Here is a 13,242-nt window from a genome sequence, read left to right on the forward strand (position 1 = left end):
CTATAGAGCGAAAAATACGGTAATTCAGTTTGTGTAAGCTCATGTTTAACCTACTTGAAATCCCTGCAATATAACCTTTCCACAGTGTCACCAAGAATATGTGAAAAGGCTCTCTTGCAGTGATTTCATGTAAGTTAAAGACATGTTGTTGTACAAAGGCTGGTGCTGAGGGCCATTGTTGCATCCTGAAATGGCTTTGGGGTATGTCTTGTGGATGTTTGCTTGCAATAAGACAAAAACAGTTGTACAAAGGTAATTTCATAATCTGGATATGCAGTTCATATAGAGCATTCCAAAGTTACCTTTACCAAGGTAAAGGTGAAGGTACCCCTGACCATTAGGTCCAGTTGCGGACGACTCTGGGGTTGCGCGCTCATCTCGCTTTACTGGCCAAGGGAGCCGGTGTTTGTCCACAGAGAGCTTCCGGGTCATGTGGCCAGCATGACTAAGCCACTTCTGGTGAACCAGAGCAGCGCACGGAAACACCGTTTACCTTCCCGCTGGAGCGGTACCTATTTATCTACTTGCACTGTGTGCTTTCGAACTGCTAGGTTGGCAGGAGCAGGGAGCAAACAATGGGAACTCACCCCATAGTGGGGATTCGAACTGCCAACCTTCTGATCAGCAAGCCCAAGAGGCTCAGTTGTTTAGACCACAGCGCCACCCACGTGGTACTAGTCCACAATTTGGCCAATAAAAGGTGTCACCTTATTGCCTGTGAAGAGAGATGAGGAACTGGTTACCCTCCAGATGTTGAACTCCACAAGATGGAATTTCTAGTGCAGTAGCATCTAGAGGGCCATGGTTTCATTTGACATTTACCTTTGAGCCTGTGGAAATAAAGGGATGCTAATCAAAGTTGATCTGCGTCAGAGTGACCAGCCATGTGTGCCTTTGAATAGTACTATCCTAAAGAGAATGTTGGCGGGTATAGCATCTCCAGCAGGGATGAGAAAAGCTCCGCCAGCACCTTTATTAAAGTTATTGTGGAGTTCTGTGTGGTTGTCTTCACCTATCTTTGTATCCTAACTATGTCTACTGAGAGGGAAACTGTTTTGAAGACTGAAGTCTTTTACTTCAGTATGCACAATGACTTAATTTAATCTCATCTGCTTCTTTATGAAGAAATACAAGTAATTTTTGCTTGATGCCACAGGTGTTGCTGTGGGCGCCTGGTAGGTCAACATGTGGGACTTGCTCCAAGCATCTCCATCATTCAGAACGAGAAGAATGAAAGCCGGCTTGCTCGAAGTGACATCCAGTCAGAGAAGTGGTCCATCAGCAAGCACACTCAGCTCAGTCCCACCGATGCTTTTGGAACCATTGAGTTCCAAGGTGGAGGTCACTCAAACAAAGCCATGGTAACTAAAACCCACATAATTTGGACCAGAACGTGGTCCTTACTTCATGTTTGCTTTTATTTCTGTGTGTGTGTATCTTGGGTGCACATTCTAGGGAATGGTGCAGATTATTATGCCATGTACATTAGCATCATTGATGCATTACAGAGTTGCATCAGTAATTTGGGCAAATTCATGTTTCCAAGGAGCCTTGCAACCTAAAAGGTAGCCAGTGGGGGAAATAGCAGTGGGGAAGAGGGAGAAACATGGGTGTGTGGGAAATGTGGCCAAGAACCACAGCTCAGTCACAAAACAGATGCTGTACATGCAAAGGATTCCAGGTTCAATCCTTAACATGTTCATGTAGGGCAGGGGAAGACTGCTCTGGATCCACAGCCAAACAGGATCAACAGTTCAACTGATCTAGCTGAACCAATAGTCTAACTCAGTAATTCCTAAATGTTTTTCCAAGCATGGTTGCATGGGGCTTAAGTGTAATTATATTGGAATACAATAAAATCAAAAGGAGTAGAGAGCCAATACATGGCTTTCATTTTCAGCCGTGTTTCCATGTTTCTGCCCTCCGTCTCTAGGAAGGCATCTACCTTGTTCTTTCCTAAAATTGTAAGGCAAGTTCTAATACAATACAAAAGATTCTGCTCAGTTTTACAGTGAGCTCATGTTCAATAGGAAGATGTTTCACATTGTTGGCAAACAGTAGTTTTTGGAGATAAATGTGAGCCTGACGGCTTTGAATAAAGTGACCCCAGAGGACTAGATACTGTTGCCAAATAAAATGAAAGTTTTATCAGTTTTGCTGATGGGTGAGCAGCAGATCAACTCCCACTGCTTTCTGCAGTAGGAAAAAATGTAACAGAAATGTATTGTTTATTAAAATTGTTCTTCTTTAATATAGAATAACCAAATTCTATCTGCAGTGCAGTGTGTCACATTTATTAAATGAGGGAATGCTTATTGTCAGACTTCCAAGGAAAACATCAGGCACTGTTAGATACTGATGTAACTTTAAAACACAATGCAAACCTCCATGTGTGGTTTTATAATTTTTCAGCTTATCTCCATAAAAGTAATTTGTTCGCTTCACAGAAAGAAGATACTTTGCTCTTTGCTTCATGTTCACTTGAAATTTATTTCTATTGATTATCTTACTAATTTTCAAAGTAACATGATAGCTTTACTGAAGGCTGGCCACATTACCTGGTAGCATTTGCCTGGTCAGTATTTTTATGGTTAAATTGCAAGCTTCTGTTCAAATTTCCTTGACATTAATGCTGTCTACAATGCTGTGCAGAATAACTGCTAATTGGCAAAAGTAATGAGCCCCATAAAGAGGCATTCAGGAAGTTCATGCCAGCTACCTACAAATTGACACATATAGAGTTTGACTGACATAGATTAGGAAATGGCATTCCTACTTTTTTCATTCCAATAGTTATAAAATTCTATTTGAAGCTTAAAAAGCCAAATTCCTCAAACCCAGAAACTTGTCTTTCAACAACACAAAATCACATGGCAACCCTTCATTCTCACTGAAGCTTGTTAACCTTGATTACACCATGTCAAGGTCCCTCACTGCCCTTGGCTTTTAACTGCAGTGCTGCAGGCATGAAGAGAAACAGTTGGGCAGGCCTGGTACTTGCTCCTGTAGAAAACATTGAATAAACTCTTTCTACAATCTAATACTTTCTGACAGCTACCATGTTTGAGAAAATCATTATTAGAGCTAGACATTGTGCACTGAACTTGCTCATCCATTTCAATATAATTTAGTAAACTCGAGGCCACAACACTCCATTTATTCTTCTTCTCCTGTAAGCGGTAGCGTTAATGGTGTTGCCGGTTCATCATCTTCAAAAATAATGTGCCACAATTGTGAATTTTCATGTAAGTCAAGCCATATCCATTCTGCTTCATCAGTCCACTGTAAACTACAGTTCAGTTTTTCCAGTGCAGAAGAAAGAAGCCACTTTCAAATTCTTACCCTGTTTGATCCTCACAATATTATGAGATAGACGAGATTGAGAGTGGTTGCATTTGGAGGTGACAACAAACTCTTCCCTCTCTCCAGTTCCCCTTTGTTCTAAGCCAGGCATGTCCAACAGGTAGATCGTGATCTACCAGTAGATCACTGGACATCTGTGGTAGATCACTGGCTCCCCCCAAAGAAGCTCAACCAGTTTGGTTCCCCTAAAAAAAGCTGAACAACTTTGGCCTGAACCACCCCCCAAAACGGTGCTTACTTCCTCCCCCAAAAAAGCTGAACAACTTTGGCCTGAACCCCTAAAAAATGGGGTAGATCACTGCCAGTTTTTAACTCTGTGAGTAGATCACAGTCTCATGGGAGTTGGCCACCCCTGTTCTAAGCCATTTGTTCTAAGCCATCAGATAAAAATGAAAGTGAAACCTCTTTGTGGCCATGTTAGAGGGAAAGAGTGGAGAATGAGAAGCTGAGATTTGCCTTGGCACATCCACATAGTTTATGGTTTCCTCTGCAGCCAGTGACTTCCTCAAAGCAACTTGACACAGAGACTCCCATGCTATATGAGTTGTAAACTCTCCTGAGTTCATTAGCAAGTTGCTCCATGACTACTGTGGAGTGAGCTGAGCTGAGTAAGTTTTGCCATTCTTTAGATCAGTCTGATAACAACATGTGGGCACATCACACTCTCTGACACAGGCTCATGCTTGGCACCTCTCTCTCTCTCTCTCTCTCTCTCTCTCTCTCACACACACACACACACACACATGAGAGAGAGAGAGAGAGACCACACGTCTCTCTTCCCCCCACCTCTCTTACACACTTTATCTCCCTCTCACAGTCTACACAAACATGCATATGTTTTCCTCCTCTCTCTCAGTTTTGACTCATGTCTCAGGTTTTAAAAAATACTAGAAGTGTACATTAAAAAGAAAAAGAAAGGGGAAAAAGGAATCCAGGAATCTGTAGATTTTGGTTCACCCTGGGGGCACCTAAGAAGGCCTTTGCAGACAGCAGGTCTGCCAACCCCTGGAAAATCAACTAAGCAAAATCATCTTACTCTCTTGAGTCTGTATTTTTCATTTTATTTGGTTAAGTAGCACTTCTCTTCAAACTATATGTTAACAGATGGATTTTCAACCAAATGCTTCTGAGATCTGGTTCTGTATTAACTGCCACATAAATTCTATTGTACAGAAGTTCCTTAAAATCCTAATGAATTATTCCCATGTCTTTTTAATTCATGGAATGATGATGCATCTCGGTCTTTTGGCTAAGATCAAGTGTAACTATTCCAACTGCATGTCTATTACCAGCTTCTCGTCTTCACTCTTTGCTTTTGTTTCAAATCAATGCCCTTCCTTCTGTAGTATGTGCGTGTGTCTTTTGACACAAAGCCTGATCTTCTTCTGCACTTGATGACCAAGGAATGGCAGCTTGAACTTCCCAAACTTCTCATCTCTGTGCATGGAGGTCTCCAGAATTTTGAACTTCAGCCAAAGCTCAAGCAAGTCTTTGGGAAAGGTCTCATTAAAGCTGCCATGACAACTGGAGCATGGATATTTACTGGAGGAGTAAACACAGGTAACAATAACCTGGCAGAATGAAATCCCTGGAGCAGATGGAATTCTTTCTATGGCATAAAAAGCTTTTTCATGGTCACAGGATCCTGAAAAAATCCTGCCACTGCATTAAATGAAGCAGACAGCATTATATTCATTTAATACATTTCTATCTAGACATCATTCAAACTAAATGTGGCATTAATGTGGTTTGCATTTAATATATATGTTTTTAAAAGTGCAAATTTTCTTAGCAGGATCTAGATAGGGATAGGACTTTAACCCTTTCCCCAATCCTGAAAAAAAATCCCACCTCACTACCAATTGCATTGGGAGGAAAGCTGCTATTAGAAAAACCCACATCCAGCAAGCCAAGTCAAACCTTCGCTGCAGATTGTAGTTTATTAGAGCAAAGCAAACTGTAATCACTGTTTCAGACCTAACTCCAAGCCACAGATTGTGGTTTGTTTCTTCCCTGGGCTGGTGGAGAGCAGCAAAGCATGTGAGATCAGCACATCCACCATAAGCCATTAATAATGGTTTACCATCATGCCCAAACTGGGCCATAATTTCCTTTCCCCCTCTTCAGTCACATCTTTTCTCTAAGCCAAGGCTGTGCAGATAATTTACCTATAAAGCAGATTTGAAGCATGTTTCCCCCCTCAAAGAATTCTGGGCACTGTTGTTTGTTAAGGGTTGCTATGAATTGTAACTCTGTGAAGGTGCCCAGAATTCTTTGAGGGAAACAATATGTGCTTTAAAGGTATAGTCTCTGTACCCAGCAATTTTTTTGTGAAGGCAAATGAGCAGTGGAAGACATATACAAGCTTGCAGTTCCTCTGTTATCTCCAGAGCTTCTGCATGCATGGCACAGTGGGTGACTTTCTCCCTTTTAATTTTCAAGACTTATTCCAGTTACATAGTTTGTAAGACTCAGTATTTGAGATTTTCTATCACAATTTTTTTAAAGTATAGAATCACAGAACTCCTAGCATTTTAGAAAGGTAAAGTTATGCCTATTTACTGCTACTTACATAAATGTTTTGTTTTTACTGGGGGATTATTTTGATATTTTGCCATAATCCATATGTGGTGTTAGAACTACACCCACACATACATGTTACAAAGGTTGGTAATATTTATCCTCTATCATGTACTTGCCTTGCTTTTCTCTTACAGGAGTTATTCGGCATGTTGGGGATGCACTGAAAGACCATGCCTCCAAGTCAAGAGGGAAGATCTGCACTATTGGAATAGCTCCCTGGGGAATTGTAGAAAATCAAGAGGATCTGATTGGCAAGGATGTAAGTTTTTAGATCTCTTGCAGTGCATTGCTTTGCCAATAGGTCCTTGAAGTTTGGGTTTTTCAGATCTTCCTGGGCAGGGCAGAAGTTGTGGGTGTGTCCTCTGTGCAATGTGCCCCTGCTCTCTTTGTCAAGGTGGCAGACCTGAAAAGCAGAGAGAGGCAAGGAGGTTGGTAGATGAGCTGTGCCTTGCTCCCAGGTTGATAGCTGCCCTGCTGTCATGGAGAATGAGGGTCTCAGGAAAGGAGGGTGTCACTCTGAGGAAGAGGGAAATGATCATTTAGAAAGGACCTATTCCTTGAAGGACATTTAGCTATCCTCTTATGCCATTGCTACTACCTAACATTGCTATGCAAACAGTCAAGGTTTTCTCCAAAATATTCTGGGAGCTGTCATTTGTTAAGGGTGTTGAAAGTGGTTAGGAGACCCCTATTCCCCTTCAATAGCTGCCAAGCTACAATTTCCAGAGTGGATTAACAGTTCATTAGATGTTAATAGACAGTCCCTCTTCACAGGAAACTCGTGGGAACTGGAGCACCATGAGGGGAATAAGGGCCTCCTAACCACTCTCAGCGCCCTGAAGAAACTACAGTTTCCAGAATTCTTTGGGGAAAGCTATGAATATTTAAGGTGGTATCAAGGTGCTTTAAATGTCTGGAGTGAATGTGGCCCAAGTCTAAAGCTCCAGCCACTACACCACTCACCATGCAAACGTGAAAGTATGGCTCCTGATTAAATAGGTATTTTGTTGCCAATGACATTCTGTGGATGCCGCAAACCACCTCCATGCATGAGCAGCAGCAATCACATAATCCACATCTGTCTGGACGTATCCTTACTCTTCTGAAGAAAATAATAATGGAGAATAATCTTCTAAGATTGTCTCACCCACATTCACACACCTGCTGCCAGTGTTTATGCTTTGCATTGATACCTGCAGTTGCTGCCTGCAAGCAAGGCTGAAAAAGAACTTTCCGTTATTTTCCTTGCAGCCACTCCATTTCAGTTCTCTGATGGGTTTAACACAGGGATAGGCAACCTAAGGCCCAGGGGCCGAATGTGGCCCAATCGCCTTCTAAATCCGGCCCGCGGACCGTCTAGGAACCAGCGTGTTTTTACATGAGTAGAATGTGCCCTTTTATTTCAAATGCATCTCTGGGTTATTTGTGGGGCCTGCCTGGTGTTTTTACATGAGTAGAATGTGTGATTTTATTTAAAATGCATCTCTGGGTTGTTTGTGGGGCATAGGAATTGGTTCATTTTTTCTCTCCAAAATATAGTCCGGCCCCCCCACATGGTCTGAGGGATGGTGGACCAGCCCACGGCTGAAAAAGGTTGCTAACCCCTGGTTTAACAGCTAGGTCCTCTGCTTCTATGGTGGAGAGGAAGAATAGTATATCTCTCCTTCAGCAAGAGTACTGCTTGATTAAATCAAGGCTATATCACAAAGGATGAAATTCAGTAACAGTGTACTTGGAGCTTATACAAATAATTAGTTCTAACAGGTTCTGTAGGGATATGATATGAGGTAATTTTTGCTAGAAAATATTGCCAGACACCTGGCAGAGAAACATATAATTACTAGGAACAATGATTTATGCAGCAAAATCCAAAATTGTATTCTTTTCCTTCACTCTCTTGTCACAACCTGGGTACATTGTGAAGGCACAGGTCCCACATGCTCTGTGTTCACCAGGTGAAAGCATTTCAAGATCATGCATGGCACATGGAGAGAGAGCCCAGGGTGCCTGGCTCACAATCCTTGAAGTAAAGAAAGCTTGGAATAGAATGATAATTTGCTAATGGAAACTGAAACAAACTGGAAACTGATTCTGGAACAGATACTATAGACTGAAGCAAACTGAAGCATTTATCCAGTCCCTAAATTTAGTTTATAAGTTCTGAATTGTGTCTTTGAGTGGTGATCACACTGTATAATTAGTCAGTGGCTGAGTTTTATATATAATGCCTACTTACCAACCTTTGCTTATGACAGTTCAAGCAACTGGTTTTGTTATCTGTACACAGCTGGAGGCAAAAAGGGAGGCAAAAAATTAGCACATGAATTGGACACACAGAAGGTGTGTGCAAGTATGCATGCATGAGAATGATATATTTTAAAGTTAAATATGTTTCGCTCTGTTTTATCCAGATTTGAATTGCTATTTTGTGTTATGTTTTGCTTAAATGTTGTGATGCTCTTGGACAGTGAGGGGAGAGATAACAGAAAGAAAGCTACAACTGTGTAGGCTACTGTAGTCCACTATGGTGGTCCAGTATGGTTGAAGAACTAAGAAAATTATGTCTCATGACTTGCCCTGGTCCAGGGGGTCACGAAGATTCGGACACAACTAAACGACTAAACAACAAAGACTCTCCTCCCTGCAAGAGAGGGGAGTGGTTGTGGCCGGGAGCCGGACTCTGCCTCAAGCAGGGGGCGTTTGCCCCCTGCCTCCCACTCACCTGGCTGGCGCCCACGCCCTCGGCCAGGCACCCAACCAGGTGCCTTCAAGGGAGCGTGTACAGCAGCCTAAATTGCTGCGGTGCCAGCCTCCAGCCCTCACTTTTCATCGTCCATAATGTGTTGTGGTGTCGAAGGGCTAGGTGTGGCCATCGCCTGCGTCTTCAATTTTTGGGTATTCCGTTAAAGGAATCCGGCGGTCTTGCATTCTGTCCGATGCCTGCTTGGCGGGAGGCCATGGCACGACCCTCGGTGACATCAGGGGAGAGCTTATAGTTGGATTAGCATCAACAGGCTCCACCTACTGGTGAATAAACCCCCTTTGTTTTTTAGACTCACCCCTCTCCGAGTGGGTGGAGTCAGCTGACGTAATCCAATGCCTAAGCCAATACCTTTTCACTTGCTGTAATCAATAAAGTTGTGGCCTTTTCTTGCCCATTAACCTTATATCACGTGTCCTTGTGTTTCATTCCACTGCGCGGGGCTCGGGTCCTCGAACCACAACAACAACTTGCATGAATAATCTGATTTAGGATCTTAAGCTGCTTTTACACCCACCCCACTTTGAGCTGCTCTCTCAGCAGTGTCTCCTCTTCAAATATTAGACATCTGTCAGTCAAAGTTCTTGCAACATGTTTGGGCACTGCTTTTAATGGCTGCAACAGTGATGCCTGCAAGTAAGTGATCTTTACTGCAAAGCTGCTCCCTGATCTTTCTCAGGTGACAGCTTCATAGTGTTATATCCACCCATAAATGTAATCACAGACCTTTGATGGTATAGCAGTGCCATGGGAAGAAATGACAGAGAAGTGACTCCTATGATGGTACTGTAACTTTTAAAGAGCACTTAAGAAGGCATAGTTCTGAAATCCCATGCATGCATGTTTGAGACTCAGTAGGACTTACTCCTAAGTAGACACACATAGGATCAGGCTGCATGTTATATCTCATGTAATTTTAATATGTGGTACGTTCGGTGCATGTACCCATTGAAATCTAGTTTTTTACAACATCAGGCTTGAATGTGCTTTCAGACATAATTTTTGAAGTCTATCTGGCACTATAAATGTCATCATTGTGATTCCTTTCCATTGTGGTTTTGAGTGTTGTCTGAGGATAATAGTTGGAAGCAATATTACCTTTCAACTAGAAAGTGAAAACAATATGTAAGTTACAAGAAGCCATAGAAAAACAAGACTGAATCTGCTAGCAGCTAATTTTTTCCTGTAAACAACCATAATAAAAAAATCTTACTCAGCCTTCTTATGTTCTTGGAAGTAAAATATACTTCAGATTTGGGATGCTTCCAAATTTGGAGAAAACAGTTATCCAAATTGAACTTTGGTCTAACAATATTATTATTATTATTATTATTATTATTATTATTATTATTATTAATACCCCGCCCATCTGGCTGGGTTTCCCCAGCCACTCTGTGCGGCTCACAACAGAATATTAAAAATAGAATCAAACATTAAAAAGTTCCTTAAACAGGGCTGCCTTCAGATGTCTTCTAAAAGTCAGATAGTTTTTTATTTCCTTGACTTCTGATGGGAATGTGTTCCACAGGGCAGGCACCACTACCGAGAAGGCCCTCTGCCTGGTTCCCTGTAACTTCGCTTCTCACAGTGAGGGAACTGCCAGAAGGCCCTCGGCGCTGGACCTCAGTGTCCAGGCAGAACGATGGGGGTGGAGGTGCTCCTTCTGGGCCGAGGCCATTTAGGGTTTTAAAGGTCAGCACCAGCACTTTGAATTGTGCTTGGAAATGTCCTGGGAGCCAATGTAGGTCTTTCAGGACCAGTGTTATGTGGTCTCAGCGGCCACTCCCAGTCACCAGACCTGCGCCTCCATGGACAGCTGTGAGTCCAAAATGACTCCCAGGCTGCGCACCTTTCCTTCAGAGGCACAGTTACTCCGTTCAGGACCAGGGAGTCCTCCACACCTGCCCACCCCCTGTCCCCCAGAAACAGTACTTCTGTCTTGTCAGGATTCAACCTCAATCTGTTAGCTGCCATCCATCCTCCAACTTCCTCCAGACACTCACACAGGACCTTTACTGCCTTCACTGGTTCTGATTTAAAAGAGCTGGGTATCATCCGCATACTGATGAACTTCCAGCCCAAACCCCCTGATGATCTCTCCAAGCGGCTTCATATAGATGTTAAAAAGCATGGGGAAGAGGATGGAACCCTGAAGCACCCCACAAGTGAGAGTCAAGAGGTCTGAACACTCATCAGAATGCACTTTCTGAACACGGCCCAGGAGGAAGGAGCGAAACCACTGTATAACAGTGCCCCCAGCTCCCAGCCCCTCTAGACGGTCCAGAAGGATGTCATGATCGATGGTATCAAAGCCGCTGAGAAATCCAGCAGAAATAGGAAACAGCTCTCACCTTTGTCCCTAGCCCACCGGAGATCATCAACCAGCGCAACCAAGGCAATTTCAGTCCCATGATGAGACCTGAATCCCGACTGGAAGGGATCCAAATGGTCTGCATCTTCCAGGCGTGCCTGGAGTTGTTCAGCAACCACCTGCTCAATCACGTTGCCCAAGAATGGAAGATTTGAGACTGGGCGATAGTTTGCTATATTGGCCGGGTCTAAAGATTTTTTTTTTAAGAAGTGGTTTAATAACAGAGAGAAGCATTCACCACCCCACAGAGCCCATCGCCCAGCCCTTCCCAGCTCACTTTTATGAGCCAGGATGGGCAAGGATCAAGGAGACAGGTGGTCGGTTTCACTCGTCCAAGCAGCCTGTCCACATCCTCGGGGGTAACAGATTGGAATTGATCCCACGCAACTTGACTAGACAGGAATCTGGCACTCTTCCACCCCAGCCCTGCTCCCACGATGGCATCTACCTCTTTTCAAATCTCAGCAACTTTATCTGCAAAAAAACTTTGCAAAAGCATTGCAGAAGATCTTGGGACCCTTACCGTACCCTGATGGCACTGCTGAAGGTGAAGGTGAAGCTGAAGGCGAAGAAAGTCCTATTTGCTGTTGCTATCGCCACTTGGTAGGCTCGACATTGAGCTCTAACCTGTGTCCGGTCCCATTCAGAATGAGTTTTCTGCCACCGGTTCTCTAGCCATCTCAGTGATTGCTTCCTCGCCCTCAGCCCTGGAGAAAACCACAGGGCTGTCCAAGCTCTATGCAATCGGAGAGGGCCCTTTGGAGCCAGACAGTCAATAGCCCTGGTTAACTCCACATTCCAGCGGGCCACCAGGAATGCAGCTGAAAGCCCATCAACATGGGATAAAACATTCCCTACCACTCTCTGGAAACCATTTGGATGCATTAAGTGGTGGGGCGGACCATCCAAATTCATCCCACCTCCCTGCAGAGGGGAAGGGTCACCGAGAATTCCAATTGCACCAGGAAGCGTTCCAACCATGACACTTCTTTTGTTTCACTTTTACTTAGTGTCAAATCATCCACATCCATAGAGGTGAACACCAGGTCTAAGGTATGTCCATGACTATGAGTTGGGCCAAACGTATTCAGGGACACCCCCATTGAGGCCATGTTTTCCATGAAGTCTCAAGCGGCCCCTTGTAAGGTCGTGTTGGCATGGATGTTAAAATCCCCCAGGACAACCAAACTAGGTGTCTCCAGGGGAACATCCGTCGTGACCTGAAGCAGCTCAGGCAGGGAATCCAAGGTGCAGTGGCGGGGTCGGTATACCAAAAGGAATTCTGTACTCCCCCTATTGCCCAACTTCCAGAACCTGCACTCAGAGAACTGGGTCTTCCCAGTAGGACACCTGGTGTAAATTAATGACTTCCTAAAAATCACTACAACCCCCTCTCCCTGCCCACATGACCTGGGTTGCTGTGTGTAAGAGAAACCTGGTGGACAAGCAGCGGCAAGAACAGACCCATCTGCTTCATCCAACTAAGTCTCTGTCACACATGCCAGGGCAAGTCCTTCATCCACGATCAAGTCATGGATGGCAGTGGTCTTATGAATCATTGACCTGGCATTGCACAGCAACACCTTCAGGTCATGTGGGTCTCCTTTGCTGATTCCAGTATCCATCTGATAAAGACCAGACCCGGAAGCAGGGATAGTCCTCAATATTGAACATGTAGGAGCTAATGTGGTAAAAGGAAAAGAAATAATCTCACTCTTGTTTCTCATAATTGAAGTGCAACAGTTATTAGGGCAACATTATAAACTAAGGCAAACAATTCGGAGAGTAGCAGTTAGTAAGAGGGGCACTGACCACAAGACTCAGTTTGAACCCCCTCTTGAGCAGTTTGGAAAACGCCTTGCCTTGATCTGACGTAGGGAGGGATAGATATGTCTTTTTCTAGTCTGTGTCCATTTCACATGTGTTTATTCATAAGTTCATTCCATAATTAAATATATTATTACTGCAGGTCAACAAATGAATAATGGAAGTGCTGATATTTCTAACATGATATGTCAGCGTAGCAATGGATCTCATATGTACAGGTCCAAATTTCCAAATGTCTTTAAAAACTCTTTTTCTGGTGAGAAAACAAATATTCATATATTGAATTTGGCAAGTACTGGCAAAAATTGTTTCAGCAGAAGCTTGTTACCAGCGAATT

At 43.5% G+C, this 13,242-nt stretch overlaps 1 protein-coding gene across 17 annotated transcripts in view; it reads left to right on the plus strand.

The window, feature by feature from the left end:
* TRPM3 (transient receptor potential cation channel subfamily M member 3) overlaps window positions 1–13,242 on the plus strand; it is a 418,048-nt gene that overhangs the window by 270,040 nt on the left and 134,766 nt on the right. For all 17 annotated transcript variants that reach the window (XM_083576479.1, XM_083576463.1, XM_083576474.1 and 14 more), the window contains exons 3-5: window positions 1,157–1,361; window positions 4,710–4,923; window positions 6,081–6,205. In XM_083576479.1, the coding sequence (XP_083432605.1) occupies window positions 1,157–1,361; window positions 4,710–4,923; window positions 6,081–6,205 (544 nt within the window). The remainder of the gene's footprint in view (window positions 1–1,156; window positions 1,362–4,709; window positions 4,924–6,080; window positions 6,206–13,242) is intronic.

Source organism: Podarcis filfolensis, assembly GCF_964270895.1.
Source record: "Podarcis filfolensis genome assembly, chromosome: 11".
Taxonomy (NCBI): domain Eukaryota; kingdom Metazoa; phylum Chordata; class Lepidosauria; order Squamata; family Lacertidae; genus Podarcis; species Podarcis filfolensis.